Source organism: Pomacea canaliculata, linkage group LG6, assembly GCF_003073045.1.
Source record: "Pomacea canaliculata isolate SZHN2017 linkage group LG6, ASM307304v1, whole genome shotgun sequence".
Taxonomy (NCBI): Eukaryota; Metazoa; Mollusca; class Gastropoda; order Architaenioglossa; family Ampullariidae; genus Pomacea; species Pomacea canaliculata.
This window is the reverse complement of record NC_037595.1, coordinates 7,779,864-7,802,941: the sequence shown is the minus strand read 5'-3', so window position 1 is coordinate 7,802,941 and position 23,078 is coordinate 7,779,864. Positions and strand designations below refer to the sequence as shown.

General features: G+C 37.5%; 1 protein-coding gene and 1 long non-coding RNA gene across 3 annotated transcripts; one reads left to right on the top strand and one right to left on the bottom strand.

Moving 5' to 3' along the window:
- The first annotated feature begins 94 nt into the window (after nt 1–94).
- LOC112566902 (WD and tetratricopeptide repeats protein 1-like) lies at nt 95–18,350 on the top strand. Its single transcript, XM_025243325.1, has 13 exons — nt 95–643; nt 2,915–3,045; nt 3,216–3,327; nt 3,772–3,959; nt 5,760–5,984; nt 7,395–7,480; nt 7,959–8,165; nt 8,738–8,924; nt 9,619–9,801; nt 10,576–10,808; nt 11,519–11,690; nt 13,245–13,437; nt 14,506–18,350. Exons 1-13 carry the CDS (start codon nt 593–595, stop codon nt 14,686–14,688), a joined length of 2,151 nt encoding a protein of 716 aa, XP_025099110.1. The 5' UTR covers nt 95–592; the 3' UTR covers nt 14,689–18,350.
- A 2,256-nt stretch (nt 18,351–20,606) lies between these two features.
- On the bottom strand, nt 20,607–22,488 carry LOC112566308. Of its 2 annotated transcripts, none has more exons than XR_003099554.1 (4): nt 22,395–22,488; nt 22,171–22,301; nt 21,413–21,578; nt 20,607–20,634 (listed from the first exon to the last, which is right to left on the bottom strand). It is a non-coding gene; the product is annotated as an uncharacterized LOC112566308 (long non-coding RNA). The 2 variants fall into 2 exon arrangements; XR_003099555.1 differs by having other exon boundaries at nt 22,400–22,417.
- Nucleotides 22,489–23,078: the final 590 nt, after the last annotated feature.

Here is a 23,078-nt window from a genome sequence, read left to right as displayed (position 1 = left end):
GTATTTATTAAGCATATAAAACTATATACTTTATTCTTTGTAGTTGTATGCATTCTCATCTTGCTTTTGTTGCAATGTTTTATTATGACAACCATAAATGTACACGTTTCCCAGGTCAAGCCTTCGATCATAACAAACATTGATAAGTCTCAGACTGAAAGAGGGATTTCTCTGATCGGAGGGCAATAGATGAGAGAGATGCCTTATGGACGAGAGACTGACAGAATATTATTAATTTGATGCTTGTATCTTATATCTTTTGTGTAATATTGCAGCTTGCAGTTATTTGTTTGCCCTGATATTATGACGTCATTTATTGTGTTTGGGCAACCTGCATTTCCACAATTTAATATACCTGAAAACAGACGCTGATATTCTAGCACTGATCCTTGGCCGCGACAGGATTATCAACACTGTCCCTCACCAGAAAACGCTGTCTAATTTATTATAATTTCGTGTACGAATGGGGTGGGGGGGGACATTATTGTGATTGATGTGTAACATCGTCACTCAAAAAGCCGTTCTCTATATATGAAGACGCCATTCAGTTTTCGAGAAGAATTAAACTTATTTCCTGTGAGAAGGCTTTAAAATGGCAAATCCGCCTTGGACTTTGAAGAGGAAGTGGCAGAGAGAAATAAATGTAAGTTGACTATGATGTGTGTATGTGATTTTTCTGTCGTATGCAATGTTTCCACAGATTTTAACTCTTGAAGCAAGCGATGTCTCGTCATGTAACCCTATATGCTTTTGTAGAGCTGTGCAGCGTATGGTGATAAGTTTATTTTTAAAAAAAATTCACTGAGAGAAAAATTTGATGCATTCGGAGCTCGAGTTTGAGCGTCTTTATTTAGTTCAGGATGTATTTAAAAACAAACTGAATGCAAAATTAATGTGCTCTGGAAAATATTCGTACCGCTATTTAACGCCTCGAGCTCAAGTCGCAGAAAAAGACAAAGGTTTTAAAGAATATTGATAAAAACGCCATGGGTCACTTGTTCAGAAGCAGCCAGTGCTGAAATATAGAAACAGATATTAGCTTGACGAGCAAGCCAATTGGATGTACTTCATGATACCAGCGATAAACAGGGCGAAGGCAAAAAAAAAAAAGTAAAAGCTCAAAAATTGTCAGATGTTAAAACACAAGTGTAGGGAAATTGATGTACAGTTGGTGAATACAGATGATTGTAGCTTAAATTATTTCCTAACCGAAGTGTATATTTTAATGCATCACTGTAGTTGTAGCACCTATGCTTCTCCAAACTTAATTATGAAAGATAGGCACAGTGCATCATAGTGTTTGATGAAGTAGAGAAGATGCCATAGTAAAATACAATAGTTTCTGAGTGAAATCTAAGATTTTTGCACCCAACTGGCTGCCTTATGTCATTGGACGTGGAAGACTGTTTGTCTTCCCATCTCCCACTGGTCAGTCAACACAGGTGCTCTAATGTACCCTATCTTGCTCTGGTCCTGCAGGCTACTGGGAAGTTTAGTACAACGTATCTCAGTCATGCTGTCTTTCTATATGTTTGTTTTTAAGCATGCATGCACATGCTAATTTTATTCACTGTGCAAATTTTCATCATTTGTTCTATTATAATTTTTTACAGTACTCTTTTTACAGACACACACCATTATAGATATTTGGTTTGCGAACTTTTCTTTGAAGCATTTTTCATTGTAATTTTTATGTTAAGCTTTGTAAAATGCATTACCAGCTGTTTCAAATCAATATAAACACAGGAAAAATTCTGACATTACTGACTTTGACTTCATTTCATAGGGTACCTTGTAGGGAAGAGAGAGATGAGGAGGTGGAGTTGAAAAAGGGACAGGTGAAATACAGACCCACTGAACCTGTAGCAGTGCATTTATCACATGTGCATCTTATCTGTTTCACTACCTTACAATATTGCATCACTTACATGAGAAAATTAATGCTGAATGCTACTTTACAGTCTTTTGACAGAAATGTGTATCAATAAATACTATTTGAAATAGCTGATATGATTACTTGTCTTTTGGCACCAAAAACCATTACTATATGGATGATGAAAAGTGAAAATTGTTCAACATAATCTTAGACCACACCTAGCAACAACAGCCAAAGCATAACACTAGACCGATATGACACTACATTTACCATGTCTTGTAAATAGTTTATTGACTAGAGGAAAAAAAATTGTAGCTGTATATAAGTTGAAATAGTCTATCATATAATGCACCCTAGTGGCATGACATTTCATGTAATACTAAAAAATGGGTATTTTTATGTAATATGGCATTTGCCATGCTTTATTACATTTAAAAAAAATAGGATTTAGTATTTAATATGCTTTTTTGTTATTTATATGGTAAGCACACTTGCTGCTGTAAATAAAATATCAGCTGGTTTGGCAGAAATATCACTTCACTACAACTGGCTTTTGAAGCTGCATCTTGGAACACAAAAGAGCCAGAACTGAAACAACTGAGAATGCATTTTGTTTGTAAACTTTGATTGAAAGAATTAGTATTATACAGCTTGAAATGGATGGTCCATTTTCTAGCATTTACAGTGGTGAAAAACATTTAATTATTAAAGGCATAAGCTAAAATAGAAGACTCTGGCTTAAGATTGCTTTAAATATTTAAAAAATATATTAAAATTATTTTTAAATATTAAGCCTAACCATAATTCTTTATATGTATGGATTTAAAATTATTCCTGTTCAGTACTTTCTTCAATTATTATTCGGCTCCGGAAAGCTTTCATCTCATTTTTTGGACCAAAAATGACTTTTCTCAATGCTGTTTTCAAAAAAAAGTTATTTATATCACTTATCCCATAGGTTGTGAAACAGTTCTTCTGTTTTCAGCAGGAGAATATATTGCTATTTATGCTTAAAAAAAGTAGCCTCTTTCTTTCAAGGATCAAGTGTACAGAAGTTTTCAACGTGTTCTGCAAGTAACCCCAGCCCTGATCAGTCGGCTGGGGCTAGAAGCAGAACTGGATGGACACCAGGGCTGTGTGAACTGTTTGGAATGGAATGAAACTGGAAGGTAACATTTTCAGAGTTGACGGTTTTTATTCCACTAAACTTATATTTGGGCCATGGTCTACAATCATAGTTAACAACATTGTTAAGAAATTTTAAAAAGACGTTTTTTCATGTTATTATAGTTTTGATATATATATATAGTCTTTAAATGTGTGTGTTGTCTCTTTGCAGTTTGTTAGCAAGTGGATCTGATGATGTCCAAGTCATCTTATGGGACCCATTTTTACACAGATCCAAAACTATCATAAGAACAGGCCATCAGGGCAACATCTTCTCTGTTAAGGTGACACTGCACTATGTCCAAGTTTTCTCACTGCACTGTATACCACTAAAATATTAACGCATATTATTATTTCAAGTATTTTGTAAAGGCAGAAGAAACAGACAGATGAAAATTTACATCTGATGGGATTTTTGAAGTCAGAGTGAAAGCATACTCTTTATAAACACATATTTATATTTTTTTTAACTTTTCTTATTTTTCCCCAGATTTGAGTGGAACAGTTCTTTTGTATTTTAAAACAAAATGTAATGTCAGAGATTACTGAAGTGCTTTTTAAATATTGAATGCCTGTAATAGAATATTTTCACCTTTTTTAATAACATATGGTTGATGATGTCTTTCCTCGCAACAGCAGGCTAAAGGAAGTCTGTTCCACATATCTCTTCACTATTTGTTGTTGCTATGTAGCATTGCTTCTAATGTATGAATAACTTTTACTGACAGTTTTTGCCTGCTTCTGGTGACTCTACATTGGTGACGGGTGCTGCTGATTGTAAGATCAGGGTTCATGACCTTAACATGCAGGAAACAATGCAGGTCTTCAGCTGTCATGCTGGTAGGGTCAAGCGCATTGCCACTGCTCCTAACTTGCCGTTTGTGTTCTGGAGTGCAGCTGAAGATGGCTGTATCATGTAAGCTCCATATTCTCTTGTCATTCTGCTGTAGATGGAAAAATAATGGAAAGATAATTTAAAATATTTCATCTCTGTTATGTGTCTATATTTTTCATGCTTTTTATTTATATTTATTAAAAATATTGTCTTTAACTTATATCATTTGAAAAACTTCCCTTGAGAGCTTTAAAAATTAAAGGATTAAAGTGCTTTTATTTCTAAGATAGTGGTATATTTGTACATATATAAATTTATAATGTACGTCAGCACCAGCCCTCCCACTAAGACAGAAATCATCGAAGCTATCAAAAGCATGGAAAGTGGCAAAGCGGCAGGCCCAGATGGCATACCCCCAGAAGCACTAAAGGCAGACCAAGAAACAACAGACTGGAAACTAGGCCACCTGGTGAAGTTACTAAGAAAGGAGACCTCTCCCAGTGCAACAGTTTGCGGGGGATCCTGCTGCTGTTCATCCCCAGCATAGTCCTGACAAAGGCAATTCTAGAGAGACTGAAGAATGCACTAGACAAGAGACTGAGACTAAAACAACAAGGGCTTCCACAGGATAGGTCATGCACTGACCACATTGCCACCTTCTATATCATCATTGAGCAGTTTTCAAGTGGCAGTCCTCCCTTAATGTAACTTTTGTGGACTTTAAGAAGACCTTTGACAGTGTCGACAGGGACGTCATCTGATGATCCACTGTGGTATTCCACCTAATCTCATAAACATAAAGCTAATCTAGTGGTTATAAGAAGACTTGTCTTACCAAATTATCCACAATGGCAAGCTCACTAAACCTTTCATAATGAAAATTGGCATAAGACAGGGTTGCATATTATCACTAACAATCTTCCTGTTGGTCATAGACTGGATTATGTGCAAGACAACCCAAGACAACAACAGTGGGATCCAGTGGACCTTCACCTAACAACTAGAGGACCTGGACTTTGTAGATGACATTAGTCTCCTATCTCATCGGCAGCAAGATGCACAAACCAAACTGAGTAAGCTAGCAGAGGAAGCAGAGAAGACTGGCTTAAAGGTCAACTGAAAGAAGACTGAAGTAATGAGAATCAACAGAAAGCAGGAATTCCCAATCCAACTTCAAGGAGAGAACATCCTGAAAAATTTCCCTTTGTGTATCTGGAGAGCATTGTCAACAAGGACGGTGGAGCAGATAATGACATCAAAAGCTGCATCAACAAGACCAGGCATGCTTTTAACAGCTTACGCCCATCAGGAACTCCAGAGCATTATCCTTCCGCAGTAAGGTCTGCATCTATAACACCAGTGTGAAAGCTGTCCTACTGTTCTGTATACACTGTATTGTTCTGAAATGTGGAGAGTGACAAACACCATCAACAAAAAGCTGCAGACACCTACGTCATTTTCTGGGAACAAGATGGCCTAAAAAGATCTCCAACAGCAGCCTGTGGAAAAGAACCAACCAAAATACCACTAGCCAAGATATCAAAAAGTGCCAATAGCGCTGGATAGGACACCTTCGCAAACTAGATGACACCGTTGCCAACCAGACACTTGAACCCTCAGGGGAAGAGGAGAATTGGGAGACCAAAGCAGACTTGGAAAAGAACAGTAGGAAGGAAGGCAAAGGACGTCGGAACCACATGGGCCCAACTGAGGGGGGCTGCCCAAATCCAGGTCTGCTGGAGTGGTGTTGTTGCTAGGAGAAACAAGGAATAAACTTATATATGTGATGTTGTAGCAGGTGAAATATTATAATGCAGAAAAATGTCAAAATATTGTATCTAAATGATAGAATTTATTTAGTGCACTTCTTTATTCTTACAGGCAGTTTGATCTGAGATGCCCAGAAATGAGCTCTAGTCACCCAAGCAACATTTTAATCAATCTTAATGCTCATATGGGAGATCATGCAGAGGCCAAGTGTATTGCTGTCAACTCATTGCGCCCTGAGCTGATAGCAGTTGGAGCTAATGATCCTTATGTCCGGGTGTATGATCGACGCATGTTGGCATGCCGGAGTATGAAGCTGCCGGGAGATCCAAACACCAGGTACTCCTGCAGCTTAAGGATTATTATTCCACTGTTTGATGTAGAGGATATCTTCCAAATCAAGCATCATCTAGGTAACATGTCTGTTTATGCAATACATCAAGTTTAGGGTGGAACCACCTAAACAGTTTGGGGTTCTAAATCTTTATGTCCTAAGAGCCCAACCCTCTCCTTTGACAGCCTTTGCCTTGTAAGATAAATCAAGTAGCCATCAGTTGGGAGAGCCAGAGACCAGAGCAGGCCTTGAACCAGATCAACATTCTAACCACCATGCAACAGGGCTTTCACAATTCTCTATAGATGTAAAAATAATTAACTTTTCAAGACAGCTTGAGTTTCATGATAATTGTCATAAATTTGATTATGAAAAGCAAGGTGCAGCTTTATAATTTACTGTCATTGGTACCTGGTGTTGCCTGACCATCTGTTTTCTTCCTTCCTTGACATTTTTTCCTTGGTACTTTAATTATTATCTCTTCTTTTATTGTTGAACCTGCAGGTTTCTCTCCACTTTGGTTTTTACATTTGCAGCTTCCCTTTTATCGTCCGGAATGATTTTTCAGTAGTTTTATATCATCTGTTACCACATTTAGATTCCTGGTGAAAGCTATTTTTGACCAGTAAAAGCTGTTACAGGAGGGTTATTTAAAAATAATTGCTGTACTTGGTTCATATTTGCCTGGTAGAGAATGGCATTAACATGGGAGGTTATACCACAGAATACTCTCTTAAACTCTTCCAAGATGTTGGTGTCAACCATGGATCTGCCAGTTCATGTGATGAATAATAAATTAAGGTTAATAAATTCAGATTTGTGGCATTAGTGTAGTGAAATACTAAGACACTTGTTTCAAGAACATGATGTGGTCAAGTACCACTGCTTGTTTGTCTATGCTTTGGATGCCTCAGAAGGTTAAAAATTGTGCTTAGATTTGCACTGTACTTTTCATGAACCTTTGCTAATTGGTTTCAGTGGACAGCCCTTTTTTCTCTTTTTGGTCATCACTTTAACTACATATTGCTGACCAAATATTGTTTGTGATCTTATTTCAAACAATCTGGAAATTCATTTTTTGGATCCTTACCTTGGCCCTAAGGAAGCCCATGAGATGACATCAATGTTGATGACTTGAAAACTATAAGACTGATGTTGTAAATATATAAATCAAACAGAATGTACAATCTTTCCTAGAAAAGGGAGCACTGCAAAGTTTAGTTAGGATCATGAAGTGCAGATTTGCAAAGCAACACAAACACACACACTCTCTCTCTTAGCTTTATTTACACAAAATTTTAGTTTACTCTCTCACATATTTTATCAACTATAGTGTATTTTTTAATAATGAATGGAATGCAGGTTTGTCTCTTTCTTTCCTCTGTGTACTATTTTTATTTTTATTTTATATTTAGGTTTCCTTGGGATCACCCACATCTAGAGCCAGTAGAAGGAGAGGATTACAGTCTTCCAGAAGGATGTGTTCAATACTTTATTGCAGGTAATCTTAAAATGTCATATGGATTGAGTAATAACTAAAAACTGATGTAAAGTGCTGTCACCCTCTTCTTCATGAAATATTAAAAATGGGTACTTGCAAGTAACCAAGTTTTATTTTTTAGAAGGATATTTTTATTATTTTTAATTTTAAGTTCATGATTTGATCTGTCAGTTATTTTCAAAGCAGTTTTTACAAAGCAAGGCTAATCAAATAATTTAAAGACAGAAAAAAACTAACAGCTATGACAGCTGATTTGTGTAATAACTTATAAGGTACAAGTTACATAGTAAACTGGGGTCTGTAGTAGTTTAGCTTACAGCTAAGTTTTAGCATTGGTGCACCAGCCCCTGAAAGTAACAAATATAGAGAAGTTGTAGTGAATGACCAAAGTATTTGAAACTTCTAGTTGAATCTCTCTACTATTAAATAATTGACTGAGAGTTGTGAAAAACTATTTGGGTCTATGGTTCTTCAATAGGTCATTTGCCACAAAAGCAGCCTGACTACCGTAAAAGATATCGAACACTAGCTTCTACATATGTGACTTTTGGACCTACTGGGGCAGAACTGCTGGTAAACTTGGGTGGAGAACAGATTTACCTCTTTGACATCAATGCCAAACGTACAGCTCGTCAGCTGCATGCCCTGCCATCTGCCTGTTACGTTGGTTCTGGAGCTACCAAAGGTCTGACTACTAGCTTTGGATAATAATTCCACAATACCATTTCTTTACACTTTTTTATATTTGAAATGGTGGAGTTCATGATCCTGACCTTTTGCTAACTATATGATAGAAAAACAGGTTATAGAGGCTTATGAAATGATTGAATTAGATAGTAGTTTTTCATATCTGTTTATAACTATTGGGGTGCATTATTTGTGGGAAGTATCCAAGTATCATACAATGAGTGTCATGTTTTGTGTAGAAGTCTTTCTGAAAATGCCACATCAAATACTTCACTTTTTCAGGGAGAACAATTCAGAGAATATCCAGCATTTGGATAAGAACGTTTAGATTCTTCTGTTAGAACAGTTTTACTCCATAACTTTAATAGTTTTGCTTCCAAAATTTGTTATATATATATATACACTCATAATATAGATGTAACTCTAAATCCAGGTATTACATCTAGAATGAGTTAATAGTGAAAGATTGAAAAACTAAAATCAAGGCTTAATTTACCCTAGATGCATCCTGTGTTTGGAGGCCCATGTTATTTTCAGGGATTTACTGATGCCTTTTATACAAACAAACAGGTGCAACAGCATGTGTCAGCAGCAATGGTTATAGTCTGCATCGCAATGGAACAACAGCAAATGGTGTTACCAATGGTATATCTCGGCATTCAGTGCTACCTGCACCTACCACCACACTGACGTTGTACCCCGATTCCAGTTTGTCAGATGAAGGTGGTTCTTCTGAACAGCAGCAAGAGAAAAAAAGGTAGGATGGGTGACTTTATTGTTTAAGCTTATGGCAGGAAAGTGTTTCCTAAGTGCTTATAAACATTTTTATTTCCACAAACACTAAATCAAAAATCAGAGACTGATCCTAGGAGAATGCTGAGGGCTTACATGCTTGCATAGGTACCTACATACTTTTACATACATAGATGAATACCTTTACTGACAAGTGGTTATCATTCATCTTGTTGGGGGTGGGGGTGCCACATGGCAGCTGAGAAGGCCTGCCACTCATGCCTGTTTTGGGCATTAGTGAGCAAGTCCTGCACAGGTTGACCAGTCCACTTCTTCAAGTTAGTAATCCATTTCTTTTTCTGACCACTATGACATCAACCACCCTTCAAGGTGATTTGAAAGACAGTTTTCAACAAGGTGTTGTGTGGGGTCACATGGCTAGATCACACCAGCTGTTGCCATTTCACTTTTGCAAGTAGGGGTTCCAGGTGTCCTACAAGTGGGGCAATAAATGGTTGTGCTCGTCCATTATTACTGGTCAGAGGAAAAACGAGCAGATGGCCACATCAACTGACAAAGTGGATTTATAAGTAGTTTTAACTAGTTCTTTATATCAGCATTTGATACTTTGAATGCAGTGATGGACTTTGAAACTTTATATGACATTTTTCATAAACCTGTTGTTTCTGATTTTTGAATTTTATTATTTTCATGCAAAGGCTTCGTGGGGATGCACCTCATATGACTGCATTGGTAGACAGACTGAAGAAGCATGCTAACACATGCTTTGAGAAGGAACAGTACAGTAAAGCTGTGTACCTTTATAATCAAGCCATTGCACGCTCACCAGGCACACCAGTTCTTCTAGCCAATCGAGCTGCAGCATACATGAAGCGCAAATGGTCAGTTTGTGTTTCTATTTTGCTTGGTTGTCATATAAAAATTGTATTAATCAAGTACAATGTCTTACATTTGCTTTAAGACTGATTTCTGTCAGTGATACACTGCACTTTTTATATGAAAAAGGCTTTTAAAAGTTAGATATTTTAACAGTTCTGTTTTAGTTTTTGTGTAAGGCAGTGGTTCTCAAAGTATTTCGGACCGCAGACCACTTTACTAAAGTAAAAATATGGCAGACCACTAAGGCCTAAAATCGCTCAATATCATGACTTTCAAATTTAAATTCTTGTTTTGTGGGGGAAGCATACAAGCATGGAATAAGTGAGGCAAGCCCTACTTAAAGAATGATATGCAACATATTTGTGAAAGGCTGTCCTAAAACAGTGTAGATTTAAACATGTTTAAGAATGTACTACATAAATTTACATTTCTGTGGAGTTATTTTTCATCATTTTAAGTTTATACAGGGAAACATTTTGAAACATAACTACATAATGCTTGCTGCAGAAACAAAGAATAGGTGTCTATGTTTAGCAAGCATCAGCCAGATTTTAAGGAAGTTAATCATTGAATATGTTATGTGAGTAAATAACTTTTAATCCAGTGCACATCTTGGGGCACCTGCATGACTAGCTGCAATCAAAGAGATTAAAATATATTGACTTCATTGGACGTCTGTAGGAAATGTTGACTACACCTTAACAGCCTCCAGCAGTTGCTGTTATGTCAGGTTGGCTAAGATATAGTGATTGAGATAACTCTGTGTTTGCTGGAAGGGATGGGGACCTATACGCAGCATTACGAGACTGCCATACAGCTCTCAGCATTGAGCCTAATCACATGAAGGCCCACTTTCGCATGGCTCGCTGTCTGCATGAGCTGGGCTGGGTGCAGGAAGCATATGATTGCCTGAACATCTTCAAGACAAAGTTCCCAGACTATGCAACATCCCATGCTTGTCAGGCCCTGGAACGTGACATCAAGGCTGTCCTATTTTCTAAAGTGAATGGTTAGTGCTTGAAACATGAACATAGATGCTTTTTACAAAAGAATAAATTTAAGATTATATTAAAGCTTGGAGGAACATAGAGAAAATACACAGTCTGGCAGCAAGACTAGATATTAGGTTTGATACATTCTTGGCTTCAAATTTCCTGCTGCTTCAAAACCTCTTGATTAAGACATATTAATAGCAGAAATTTTTTTAAGAAAAATATTGGTGGTAAATAACATTGCAGGCAAGTAGTAGCAAGATTATAAAAAGGGTTATAAAATGTTTTTATCTCTTATTTGAAGACAGTTGTTTCTGTTGTTTCAAAAGACTGGATTAAATTACAAAATAATAATTCCCAAAATCTGAGCTACAAATCACATTTTATTCACCGGAAACATGAATGTCATTATTGACTGCGCAATTTCCACATAGATCAGAACCCCAGTCCTAATGTCAAGCTTGTAGATTTTTTTGTCAAATCAATAGTTTATTTATATATATGCTTTAGATAGTTCAGATTGGCTGCAGCCTTCACTTACTGCATAAACATTTCACATGGGACAAAAGAAAGTTACCTACACATCTTTACAACAAGCTAAGGGAACTAATATATTAACCTACTAGTATAAATGACTTTGTTTTTATGTTTGAGTGGTTAATGTTAAAAAGGAAACTAATGTAGGCATTTGATGAAGATCTGCGTTGTTTGGTGCTGTTGTTTCAAGGTGCAGATGACAGTGAGAGTTCTCGAGCAGAGGAAACTGGCAGCCAGCGACGCAAAGCAGCATTTTCTACTCAGGAGAAGCATTGGCAGCAGATGGCCTATGACTATGAGTTACGCTTCTGTGGCCATTGCAACACTACTACAGACATCAAGGAAGCTAACTTCTTTGGAAGGTCTTGTTTGCTATTTGAAATAAACTACTTGATGGAAGTACTTATGCATAAGATGGAAAGTAGTTTTTTGTGGGTTAATAAGTTTTCTCATTTGGCCTTCAAATGTAAAGAGTTCATGCTATTAATGTAACCAACACATCAGTTCCTGATGGCTACATAGGGGTGGCTAGTCGTACAAGAACACAGCAAAGATGGATATTGCCGCATAACCATAGATTTTATTCAGAGTCTCACTCGGTGGCTGGCCTGCGGTCTCCACTCTCACTTCCAAAACCAAAAAAGCCTCTCTCAGCTGTAAAGCTACTTTCACTGTCTCTCGTCAAACGTTCCAGAACCATCTACCCTCTTTTCCCACGGTCTCATCACAACCTTTCTCAGCCCCCATGGTCACCCTCACCCCACCCTGTCTGGTCATGGTCTCCCCAAATGGCTCAGGCAACTTCATAACTTTTGGTGTAACAATAGGTCCAGTTGCCACTAGCCACGGGTGGGCAGTTCAAGACTGGCTATTATGCATGCAGCTGACGTGAGAAAGGGACAGTCCTGGGAGCTAGTTGATCCCTACCCTCTACAAAGAAAGACATAACTTAGTACACTACTAGAGTGCTACATTAAACACCAGCATAGTGCATAACATAAGTGATCCACCACCATGAAATGAGTCCTAACTCGCACCCAGCAGAGGCCCGTAAAGGTGATAAGGGTTAATTTTGTGCCGTTTTATTGTTTTTGTGAAAATGAATTCCTTGGAAAATACACTGTTGTATTACAATAGAAATGAGAAGTGGTCTTAAAATATATTTTAATCAAGGTACTTCTACTACAATCTTTCCCAATTTCCATAGGAAAATGATGAAATTCAAACATCGTTTGGTACAATATTCCTGTCAAAACCTCGTCATCTTATACCTTACTAGAGGACCTGGAGTCTGTATTTTCAATCTCTGTAATGGCTAATTCAAATACTAATCAGTCATAAGATCTGTGTGCAAAAGTTTATGAGTAAGCAAGTCTGTTGTTGATCCTGTCACTATCTAGTGAGATAATCAAATAGTAATCCTCAGTAACAAGGAGAAATGCTTTGAACGATTTGTTGACAGGGAGGCAATTCATTGCTTCTGTTAATTTCTTCACACTTTTAAAGTGCTGCGTAAAGTGAGAGAATGGCAAAAGAGCATCTTATGGATGAAGAATTATTAGCTTTACTTAATTCCAATCAATATTTGACTCATTAATATTCAGAACAATGAAAGCTCGGAAAATAAATTACAGATCCTTAAGCAGCATGTCAGTGTTCAAGTATTCTTCAGAATTTTACAGATGGCATTGGCTGCTGTGATTTGCCTTAGAGGTATCAATCTGACAGGTCTTGCAACCCGGGCAAAGGGGTTTTTACTAAATCCAAGTCATGGCTTCAACAGCTCAGCATGATGTCTAACACCCCAAAAACCTTGAAACTTAGGAATTATGTGTCATAGCTTGCTCATGGTTTTAAAAATTATTTTGGGGCAAGAATATTCATTGTTGTCTAAATCACATTTGTTTTGTCAATAGCAATGGGCAATACATCGTAGCTGGATCTGATGATGGGTCCTTTTTCATATGGGAGAAAGAGACCACCAACATAGTGCGGGTTTTAAGAGGCGATGACTCTATTGTAAACTGCCTGCAGCCTCATCCTACATCTTGTCTCCTAGCAACAAGTGGCATTGATCCTGTGGTCAGACTCTGGAGTCCACGGGCAGAGGTATACTTTTTCTCTACAGAATATCGATATATGTGTTCATGCTGGTGCTGGTGTGTTGAGCTTATATGTGCACATGGACACAGTGGTCATTTTTATTTTTTACCTAATTCTAAAATAATATCTGCAATAAAATCCAGAAAAATCTTGGTTTGCACTTTTTTTGTTACTCTGCATTGAGACATCAGGTAGTGAAAAAAGTCAGTGATACAGACATCAGCAGCTATTTTTATGTATGTAAAGTCTGTTTCCCTTAAGAACTGTGATATTATTTGCCAGCCATCATCTGCTGTCCAGATACTGATGCCTTATTTATGAAAACTGGAAACAGCCCAATAATTGTTAGCTTTACTTTTAAGTCTTCGTTTAGTTTGTGCACTACAGTTTGCAAAGGGCAAACGATGTATGCTTAGTTAGGTGGTAACAAAGCAGATTAATATTCCACAACCAAACAGACTTTGTAGTACTCCAGAATCCACAATCTTACCTATAATATGTGCAAGCACACACAAACGCGCTTTTTCTCACATATGCTGAAATGTAATTACTGGATAGACCTAGCAAAATCTGTAATAGAATTTGCTGAAGCCGTCTTACCCATCATGATATATAAAAAAACAACTTGGTACAGGAACAGATTGACACCTGCCACCTCAGTTTTGAGAATACAGTGCAACTTTATTGATCCCCATGGGGCAATTCAAGATAGTGCTCGTACTAGCAATAATAGAAAGAACTAAAGCAGTTCAAGGGGGAAAACCAATAAGCAGGCAGCATTGAGATTGTATCAAAACTGTAAGAATATAGTGACAGGGCTTTCCAAATAATGAAGAAGTGTCATCTTGCAAATTCCAATAGGCAGCTAGTTGGCTTGAAGCAGAGTGAACCAGGGTCTGTCCATTAGTTTCTGATCAGCTGTCACATGTTCCCTTGTTTTTCAGTTTCCTATCTCCAAAAGTTTATTTACATTATAGTCATATTTGTATGTTAATAATTATAAATATGGCATATTTAAACATTCTTAATTGAGGAAAATAGCATGATTATTAAATTGTCTTTCGTATGTTGAAGGATGGCTCAAAAAATGAGCGTGAAGTGAACAACTCGGACGATGCAGCATCAGCCAACCAGAAGCGAATGAATGCTGACCCCTTAGAAGTGATGCTTATGAACATGGGCTATAGAATAACTGGCTTTCTCGATGTTGATGAAGATGAAAATCAAGGAGAGAGCCCAACATGTCGGCCAACATAAAGCCGTCCTGATGATGCCAGATGTCCTCAATGATTCCCTCTTTTCCACTATCACATCACTCCTGTTGTCCTGGAGGAATGAGTGGCGAGCCAGTACCATTCCTTGCCTGACCCTACAGCCACTTCAGTTCTTGAATCTTGCTTCAACTTTCAGGAAAATGCAGAATCCTAGAAGGGAGTCTACAGGACAGTATGACTAAATTTTCCCTACCTCTTTTTCAGGTATACTTTACTATTATAAAAAAATAAAATTGAAAAGATGGCATAAAAATATTTAGTTGGCAAATGAAAATGTTTTGACAGATCTGAATTCAAGAAACTGTCATATGAATTTTTTATTTCTTCTTTTTTTTTTTTTTTTGGGGGAAATTATTTGCTGACATCTTTTTTTTAAAAAAAAACTACACTATTAACTTTATATGCTATTTCTTGGTGATGAGAAATTCAGTTAGATATTATCATCTTTGGCAGTAGGAAATCACATTAAAATCTTCAGCCCGTAACTGTTTTTCATTGGTCTTGTAAAATCTAGATTCAGAAGTCTGTGCGTTATGTTGTATGTGCCCTTGCAGCACATTTCTGCTATCTTTCCTGGTTGCCTTATTTGCAGTCAGAAGTGTGTATAGTATTTATCTGTGTTGGTAACACCATTGCCTTTGTCAGATTAGAGGGCTCTCTCCTGCTGACAAGAATATGAGTGATGTAAATTTTTGATGTTATATAAAAATGTAATATTGATCAGGGAACCACCATCGGTTGTTATTGATTAAAACACTGTATTTATCAGGAGATTTTCTGGAGCAAAGTACAAAACAAAAAAGAAAACTACATGCTTACTCATTCACACACACAGAGGAGGTTGGTGGAGCATGAAAGCACAAGAACTATGAACCTATAAACTAGAGGTGGTGAAAACTAAAGACTACACTTCACAGAAGCTAAAGAACAGAAAATGTATTAGGATGAAGCATATGACCACATGTGGTGAGTTGGTGAAGTGTGAGGAGCCTTTTGGAGCAAGTGGTGTCATGAGCTCATTTATAATCCTTAAAGTAACAAAACTACAAATAGAAAAATAGGGAAAGTAAAGAACCTGTGTTAAGCTGGAGTGCTGAAAAAAAAGAATCAGACATGTGCCTCTTAGGCTTTAAGCTTCACTGAATGTAGCTAATCAATTTGTATATATATACACACAAACACACAAACTTTCTCTCTCTTTTATAAATGTGCACCCAATGTTTGCTGAAATGCATAGTTTTCATTTGCTCTGTTACTTTGAGTTTTTGTTGGTGGTTTTTTTTTTTTTTTGAATGACAGGATTTGTTGTTGTACATAGACGCTCAACGACTTTGTCATCTTTCTTTGATGTTTAGAAAAGTTAGTTTGACCTGTTTCTGACCAGATCTGTTGTTTTGCTTATTAGTTAAACTGTAATGTTTCAGAACATGCCTACCTGAAACTCTAATTTTATTTAATTTGTTCACTTCTTGAAAATTGTTTTTGTTACACAGTAACATTTCGGAATATGCCTTACTGAAACTTTAATTTTATTTAATTTGTCCATTTTGTTAAAAAAAAAAAAAAAAAATTCAAGCACCAATGCAAAAACTTACGAATTTAGTTATTTAACACAATTTAACATGTAGAACATAGGTAATGGTAAGGATTATGTCATAAGCTCCAAGTACTTAACAGGTGGGCAGTCCGGTGGTGCAAGTTAGCACCTGTCACCAATACAGTGAAAGTTGGCTGTCCTGGCTCCAGCTCTTGTCTCAGGCACGCTGTTCTTTCTCTGCATGTGGCGTCTGTTTACAGGACTGGCTGCCCTGCCGTGATTTAGCCATAGCGTAAAACACCAACCCCCTCTCCCTTTTCCATAGTACTTAACACATTTAGGATGAGATAGTAGGCCAATCTAGGATGGAAGTTGTTATCTCCTAGAATCCATCTTTCACTCATGTGTTACTCAACATTTAAAATTAAAATATAACCTGTACGTTCCTTCAGCCTGTACTCTCAGTTATTTTAGTAAGATAAAATGTAAAGCAGATAAGAAAGAATACACTTGTAACAAAACACTGCCATAAGGTTCAGTGCCGAGTTTTTTCTTTGCACGCTGTGGCTGCTCAATATATAGTTTTTCATAGTAATGCAATAAAATGCCATTGTATCATGCCTTTAATGGCATTTTTTCTTATTCTTTTACTTCCGAGATGATATAACCATGGGAGTCTCTTGTCATCTGGTAAGTCTTTAAAGAAAAAAAATTTTGCTCATGGTGGAGCATAATTTGTCCAACAACGACATCATCATGATTCATGCATAAATGTTCATTTTGCCATCTGTTTTGTTCTCTTATTCTCTCTTGCATGTATTATCACATTTTTCTCACTGTCAGTCTTCCCATGTAATATATCTTACTAAATTTACCATTATTTCATAGCACCAGGAAAATGGACAAATGACATTTTTTTGTTGTTGTTAGCTATTTGACCAAACAGTCATCCTTAAAGTGAGGACAAATGTAAAAGTTATAAAACAAAATAACACTTTTTTTTCTACATAAATTAACCTGAACAGCAACCAAGAATGAAAAGTAATGTTTTGCATTTGCATCTGAATTCACCCTGAATGAAAACTTTTGGTTGTAGATAACAATTAAAAATGTACTGATGAAATGTATCTTGTGGGTATTCTTTGCTAAAGCTACTAGTACAGTAGTAGTTTGCAAGGTATGTGCTGCATTGTTAGCCACATTAACATCACATTTTACACCCTGTCCTTAACCGACTTCATTGTATCCTTTTTTTATATCCAACATTTTCACTTACAAAGTTTGGAATGGAGAAAGTTATTTCTAAAGATTCCTAAATGTATTTTTAGGCAAAATGTGTGAAAGGAGTACCACTTAAAATCCAAATGGTTGAAGGACATTGGCATTGGAATCTCTGGTAATGTCCTAGGTTGTGTGCATTCAAACTTTGGAGTAAATTCCATTAATAGAGCATTGTATGCTTCAAGAATTTCTGTTTGCCAGATTAATGTTGTTGAATCTGTAAAAATGTGTGAAAGGTATGAAGAATGATGCCCTAGGTAACAGCATATATAGAGGCAAGATTACAAACTTCTAATGTGTAAAAGGAATTAACTAAAGGAGATAAATAAATTCTCTTCTTAGGTCGATGACAAGATACACAAGTTGTTACACTGCAAACAAATTTTTTTTTGCATAATATGAAAATTGCTGTTATGATCAGATTTGCTTGCACAGCTTTGAGTTAAGGAGGGACAGTTGGAGAGCTATTTGGAAAAAAGAGAAAAACCTGAATAACTTTGCCAGGAGAAACAGTGGAGTGAAAGCATGATCTTGCCACTGCCTTTTTGCTGAACTTTGGGGATTATGGTCATGGCTCTTTGGGATGAACTGCTGCAGCTACAGACCTTTTTAAGGAGGCATGTGTAACATGTTCATATTAAAAGAAGTCAGTGGATTGCATTTGTGGTTGCAGCAACTTTTGCAGCTGTCCCAGTGATGTCTTTCAAAATGTATTGTTTACTGTCTGTGTATGTGATAACATGTTCCTATAGCTTATTCAACATTGAATTCACTGGAAACAGTGATTGGTTATTGGTTGAATAAAGTCACTTGTTTCCTTTGTTTGACATTATTTTGGTATCTATTTTCAGGTGCCTGAGAGAAAAAAAATGAGAAATCTTTATTTACGAGGATAATAGACTAAGCAAAATTTATCCTTTTTTTTACATGTTAGACCCATCAATTTCGTAAGTAGAGATATAACTGAAGAGACTACATTTACATATCGAATAGGTATTTGGATGATTGCAATAGAGGGATGATGAGGAATATAATTGATGTGTTCGAAAGAGTTTAGGTGGAGGGATATGAGAGTTGGGCGGGCGTTTTCTAGGGTGTTGAGGCTCTTATGCAGCTTAAAGTGTATTATCACAGTCAAGCGCTAGCTCAGATGAAACAGATGCACAGTGCACAGAAAGAGCAGTGGTGGCCACGATGGAGATCTAAACCTGGAGCGTGCGAATCCTGCGGTCACAGTTCTCAACTGGCACTGAATCAGTTGCTACGGCACGTAACCACAACTATAGGTGGATTAGGACGTTGTATGTTAGAAAACCAGTGACTGACTGTTAACTCTTAGTGTCTCTGTCATATAACTACAAAGATTAAAGTGTTGATCAGGATGCTGTAAGAGTGTCTCGCTTATGATTGGTTGTGAGGGAACTGTGGATTAGTGGAATAGGATGATGTTGAATTGTATAAGCTTGTTCTCACGTCAGTTCAGGGCAGGTCAAGAGTTGCATACTAATAAAAGAGAAAAGAACACAAATAAAATAAGGAACGGAGTAAAAAGCGAGGTATTGATAGAGGTTTCAACTGTAGATGTGTTTTAGGTTGCGAGCCTGGAGATGGTGAACACAGTTCCACTGACTGGTTAGTTATTCAAGATGTTTTCTTTGTGGGAGCAATTCCTAGGCCACGAGCTTTCGAAATCCTTGGAAAATGTCAGGGAGAAGTAGGGAAGATCTCGATCAGGGGCTGCAGATGCGAAGCTCTCTCAGTGTGGTTGGTGGAGGCAGGAAGTGTGGAAGATGGTTGTTAGCCTTGTGTTGACAGACTCATAAGAAGATAATGTGCCATGTTCTGGGAAGGTGGTCACGTCATTAACAGGAATGCGTCTGGACCTAGAAGAAGGGAGATGAAGTTTCTTGTGGAAAGCACAGGTTGTTGTGCATCCTCAGTTGGCTATGGAAACGTGTTGAGGGTTATTGCTTGAATAAAGTCAATTTTTTGTAGTAATGGAGCATTGAGTTGTCAGGCACCTTACGGGGGTGGTGTGCGTGGGTTAGGGGGAGAAGAAGGATTTAGACGATGATGAAGAGAGAAGATACAAAGGCTTGTATCGGTTGTGTGACTGTCGCGTAGCTGGTCCAGGCGTCGACTGCGCGTAGAGTACTGCAGCTTAAGTAAAACAATTTCAATCTCGGCATGCTCAAATACAGTCAGTGAAGAAGTTGAGCTAGTTTCACCCCACCGGTGGCCCCCCCCCGTAGCCCGTTGCCACAAATACAGGTACTGGATTCCTCACGGTTCAGGTGTTGGTGAAATCGATTTTCGATCATGATGTTACTCTTGAGCATCAAGCTTAATTGGCATTTGATGCGCAAGTGCTGGATTAATATATGAGACGACGAATCTTTCCAAACAGATATTTCAAAGAAGTGTTGAAAGATATGGTATGTTACGGATGAAGGGAATAACTCTTTATAATGTCAGGAGCAGGCGTAGGCCCTTGTCTCTGTCACCGATATTAACTTTTGAGATGGAGAAGATGTCTTGAGCCTTAGTAATTGGCAGCATTGTCAGTTTGGCAGTGATTTAGGGTGTGGGCTTAAGAGAAGGTATATCATGAAGAACGCTTCTGCTTGTGGTATTCACATTTGATTACGATGTATCGGCGAGAAAATTAAAAAAGGGTGGTTTCGCTTCTATGTAAAGACACCTTGGCGATGGGAAACTGCGCTTGTTCGAAAGATGTCTGGATTACAGAGAAAATGCGATAGCCCTTTAAAAATAAAAAATTGCACTGAGGACCATGTAAACTGGACATGCAGGAGTCAAATTTTTTGTAGTAGTCGCGAAGGTAGAGATTCATTACTAATCATGCTGTGCCCGTGACAATTGACGTTAGTGCTCGCTGGGAGTTTGTAGTGCTTGTAATATCGTTTTGATAACCAAAAATGCTCATATCTTCATCTCGTCATTTATGGCATTGAATGTAGGTCACTTTCAATGCTTTGTCGACAAATCAACGTTCTTGTGCAGCAGGGGTCTAGTGATGCCGCGGTTCAGGTGTCTATCTCCCTGTTGCATATTCGTTCCAGAGAGCTGATGCCGCTGCGGGATATCCAGCTGTAATTCATTATAGGTACACATACAGGATGACAAAGATCAGAGAAGTGATGGTCAACAGAAATCATAAAGTGTCTACTATTTCAAATATGATGGCAATTGCCAAAGCACTACTGTAACATGGTACTACAAGGATAAATTTAAATTGGTGTCATGATTTTTTTCTTGAGGGTTCAAATTCTTTTCATGTCTCATTATGTAGAATTTCAAGAGTTGTGTAGAACTGATTTTTTCAAAAGTAGCATTGAGGCAAACGATGCTTTAAGCTGTTTAAGTGTGGGGATGCCTTTTAGAATTTCCTCCTCATTAATTCTAGCTGGTGGTTTGTCAAAAATGTGATAAAGACAAGCAGTGGAGTGACTGTAGAGTGACATAGAAATGATGGGTTGGGTGGGGTGTGTTAATTAGAGGTTCCTTTCCATTCCACACTCTATCGAGTCTGTATAAGATTAGATCTGTGTGGACACATGACGTGCAACAGTGTTGTCTTTTTTTGGCATTAAAGAAACTATACTCATTGCATCAATGCAGCAATCGATAGTAAGTCGAGTGATCATCGTCTTGTTCATAGAACGATTGAAGCAAAATTAGTCTCGCATAGTTTTGATAAGAGTTGATAGTGCGCGATCGATAATGAATGGTAGAGAGGATGAAAGAACGTACGAATATGCCTGAGATAGAACAATTAATATAATCGGAGCATCACGCTGTCATGTGTCAGCATTTGTGTTTTATTGATAACGCTTGGTCACAGACACTGACAATTACACGTAGGCACCTCTTTTTCCATGTCTTCCTTAAGCTGTCCAACCGTGGACAGCAGACTGAATTCCTGCTCTTTGATGAACAGAGAACCGTTATGACTGATGTGAAGCATCACGCTCACAATAGGCTCCGCCTCCAAGTTCATTCCTTGGGTCTCTCAGATCCCTGCGCCGTTCTTCCTGTTGCACCGATACAAATAGTTAAAGCCTTATTTCTTCTGGAAGCGTAACGATGAATCCATCAAAAGAACAAAATTAAAGTGCACAATACACTAATAATTATATATATAATTAAGTATAAACACAATTAACAAATCAAAATACATATGGATAATTTTTGTACATAATGACACAGTCACTGCATTTTCGTACATTTTGTCTTTTAGAAAGATTTCTGAAAAAAAAAAAAAAAAAAAAACGTCGACGGCGAAAGCGCGTAGATCGATACACAATTTTATGATTATAGTTGAAACAGCTTATGAAATTACTGAATTAACACTTGCATGCATACGCAACAAAACTGCATGTAAATACTTCTCTCTGATTACGATGGGATACTCTACGTATAAAACTTTAAGTCTCTTTGATGCAGGCGCAATAATTCTTTTTTTTTTCAAAACATGGTGAAAACCCATCTAATTAGGGAAACGATTTCTTGGAAATTTTATTAATCGTAAATTAAAACTTAAAAAGCGTGATACATTAAATTACATTAACATTAAAAGCAATGAACTTTCATTAAATCCGAAATTGTTATCACAGATATACGTACGTAGGATAATCAATTATGTGTGCCAAATTTTGAGTGTGTCGATTCAGTGCAAAGATGCGCAGTAGATCGTGTCGACAATGAAACAGATAAGTGGAACACATCTCACGGGTCAATGCCGTACTTTATATAGACTGGTAACAAAAAAATGTATAAAATTAGTCTTAAATCTGCAACGGCACACTTTATAAAAGAAAAAAGACAGGTATATGAAAAAGAAAACTAACCACACCGTTAATTCATTGCACAAGCTTCAGACGCGTCGTCTGCTCGAGCCGCAAGGTAAGGTGTTAGAGTTATAGATCTTGATATGGTTTGAGATCACACAGGAGTGAGGCAATAAACCGACATGTACTTCCAAAGGCTTGAGTGTCAATATTTGTAGATAAATTATTTGTTAATTATAACTAAAATATGCGATATGTATATTATGAGGAACAATATTCATACTAAAACATTGAATATCATCGAAACATGAGGTACGGGAATACAAGTGAAGTATAAATTAATAAAAACTCCCCTTGTTAATGGCTGGGAGTTGTGGCGTGCTCCTGTAATCTAGCTACTTGGAGGCCGAGAGTGGGGACGATTTGAGGGCGGGAGTTCTGTCAGCAGGCGTACCATGTCGATCGGGTGTCCGCGCTAAGCCCGGCATCAATATGGGCCCCTGGGGGGAGCTCTTGGGGTCCAGGTTGTCTAACGAGAGACGAACCGGCTCAGGGTGGAAACACAGCAGGCAAAAGTCTCCGTGTCGTGCAGTAGCGGGATTGCACCTGTGAATGGGCGTCTGTTGGCAGCCCGTCCGATAGAATCGGACTAACCCTTTTTATTTTTTTTGTTATATATTTCATATTCTTCTTATTAGTCTTCTTATTAACCTAATTATGTAACCAACCTGTGTTCAATTCCGC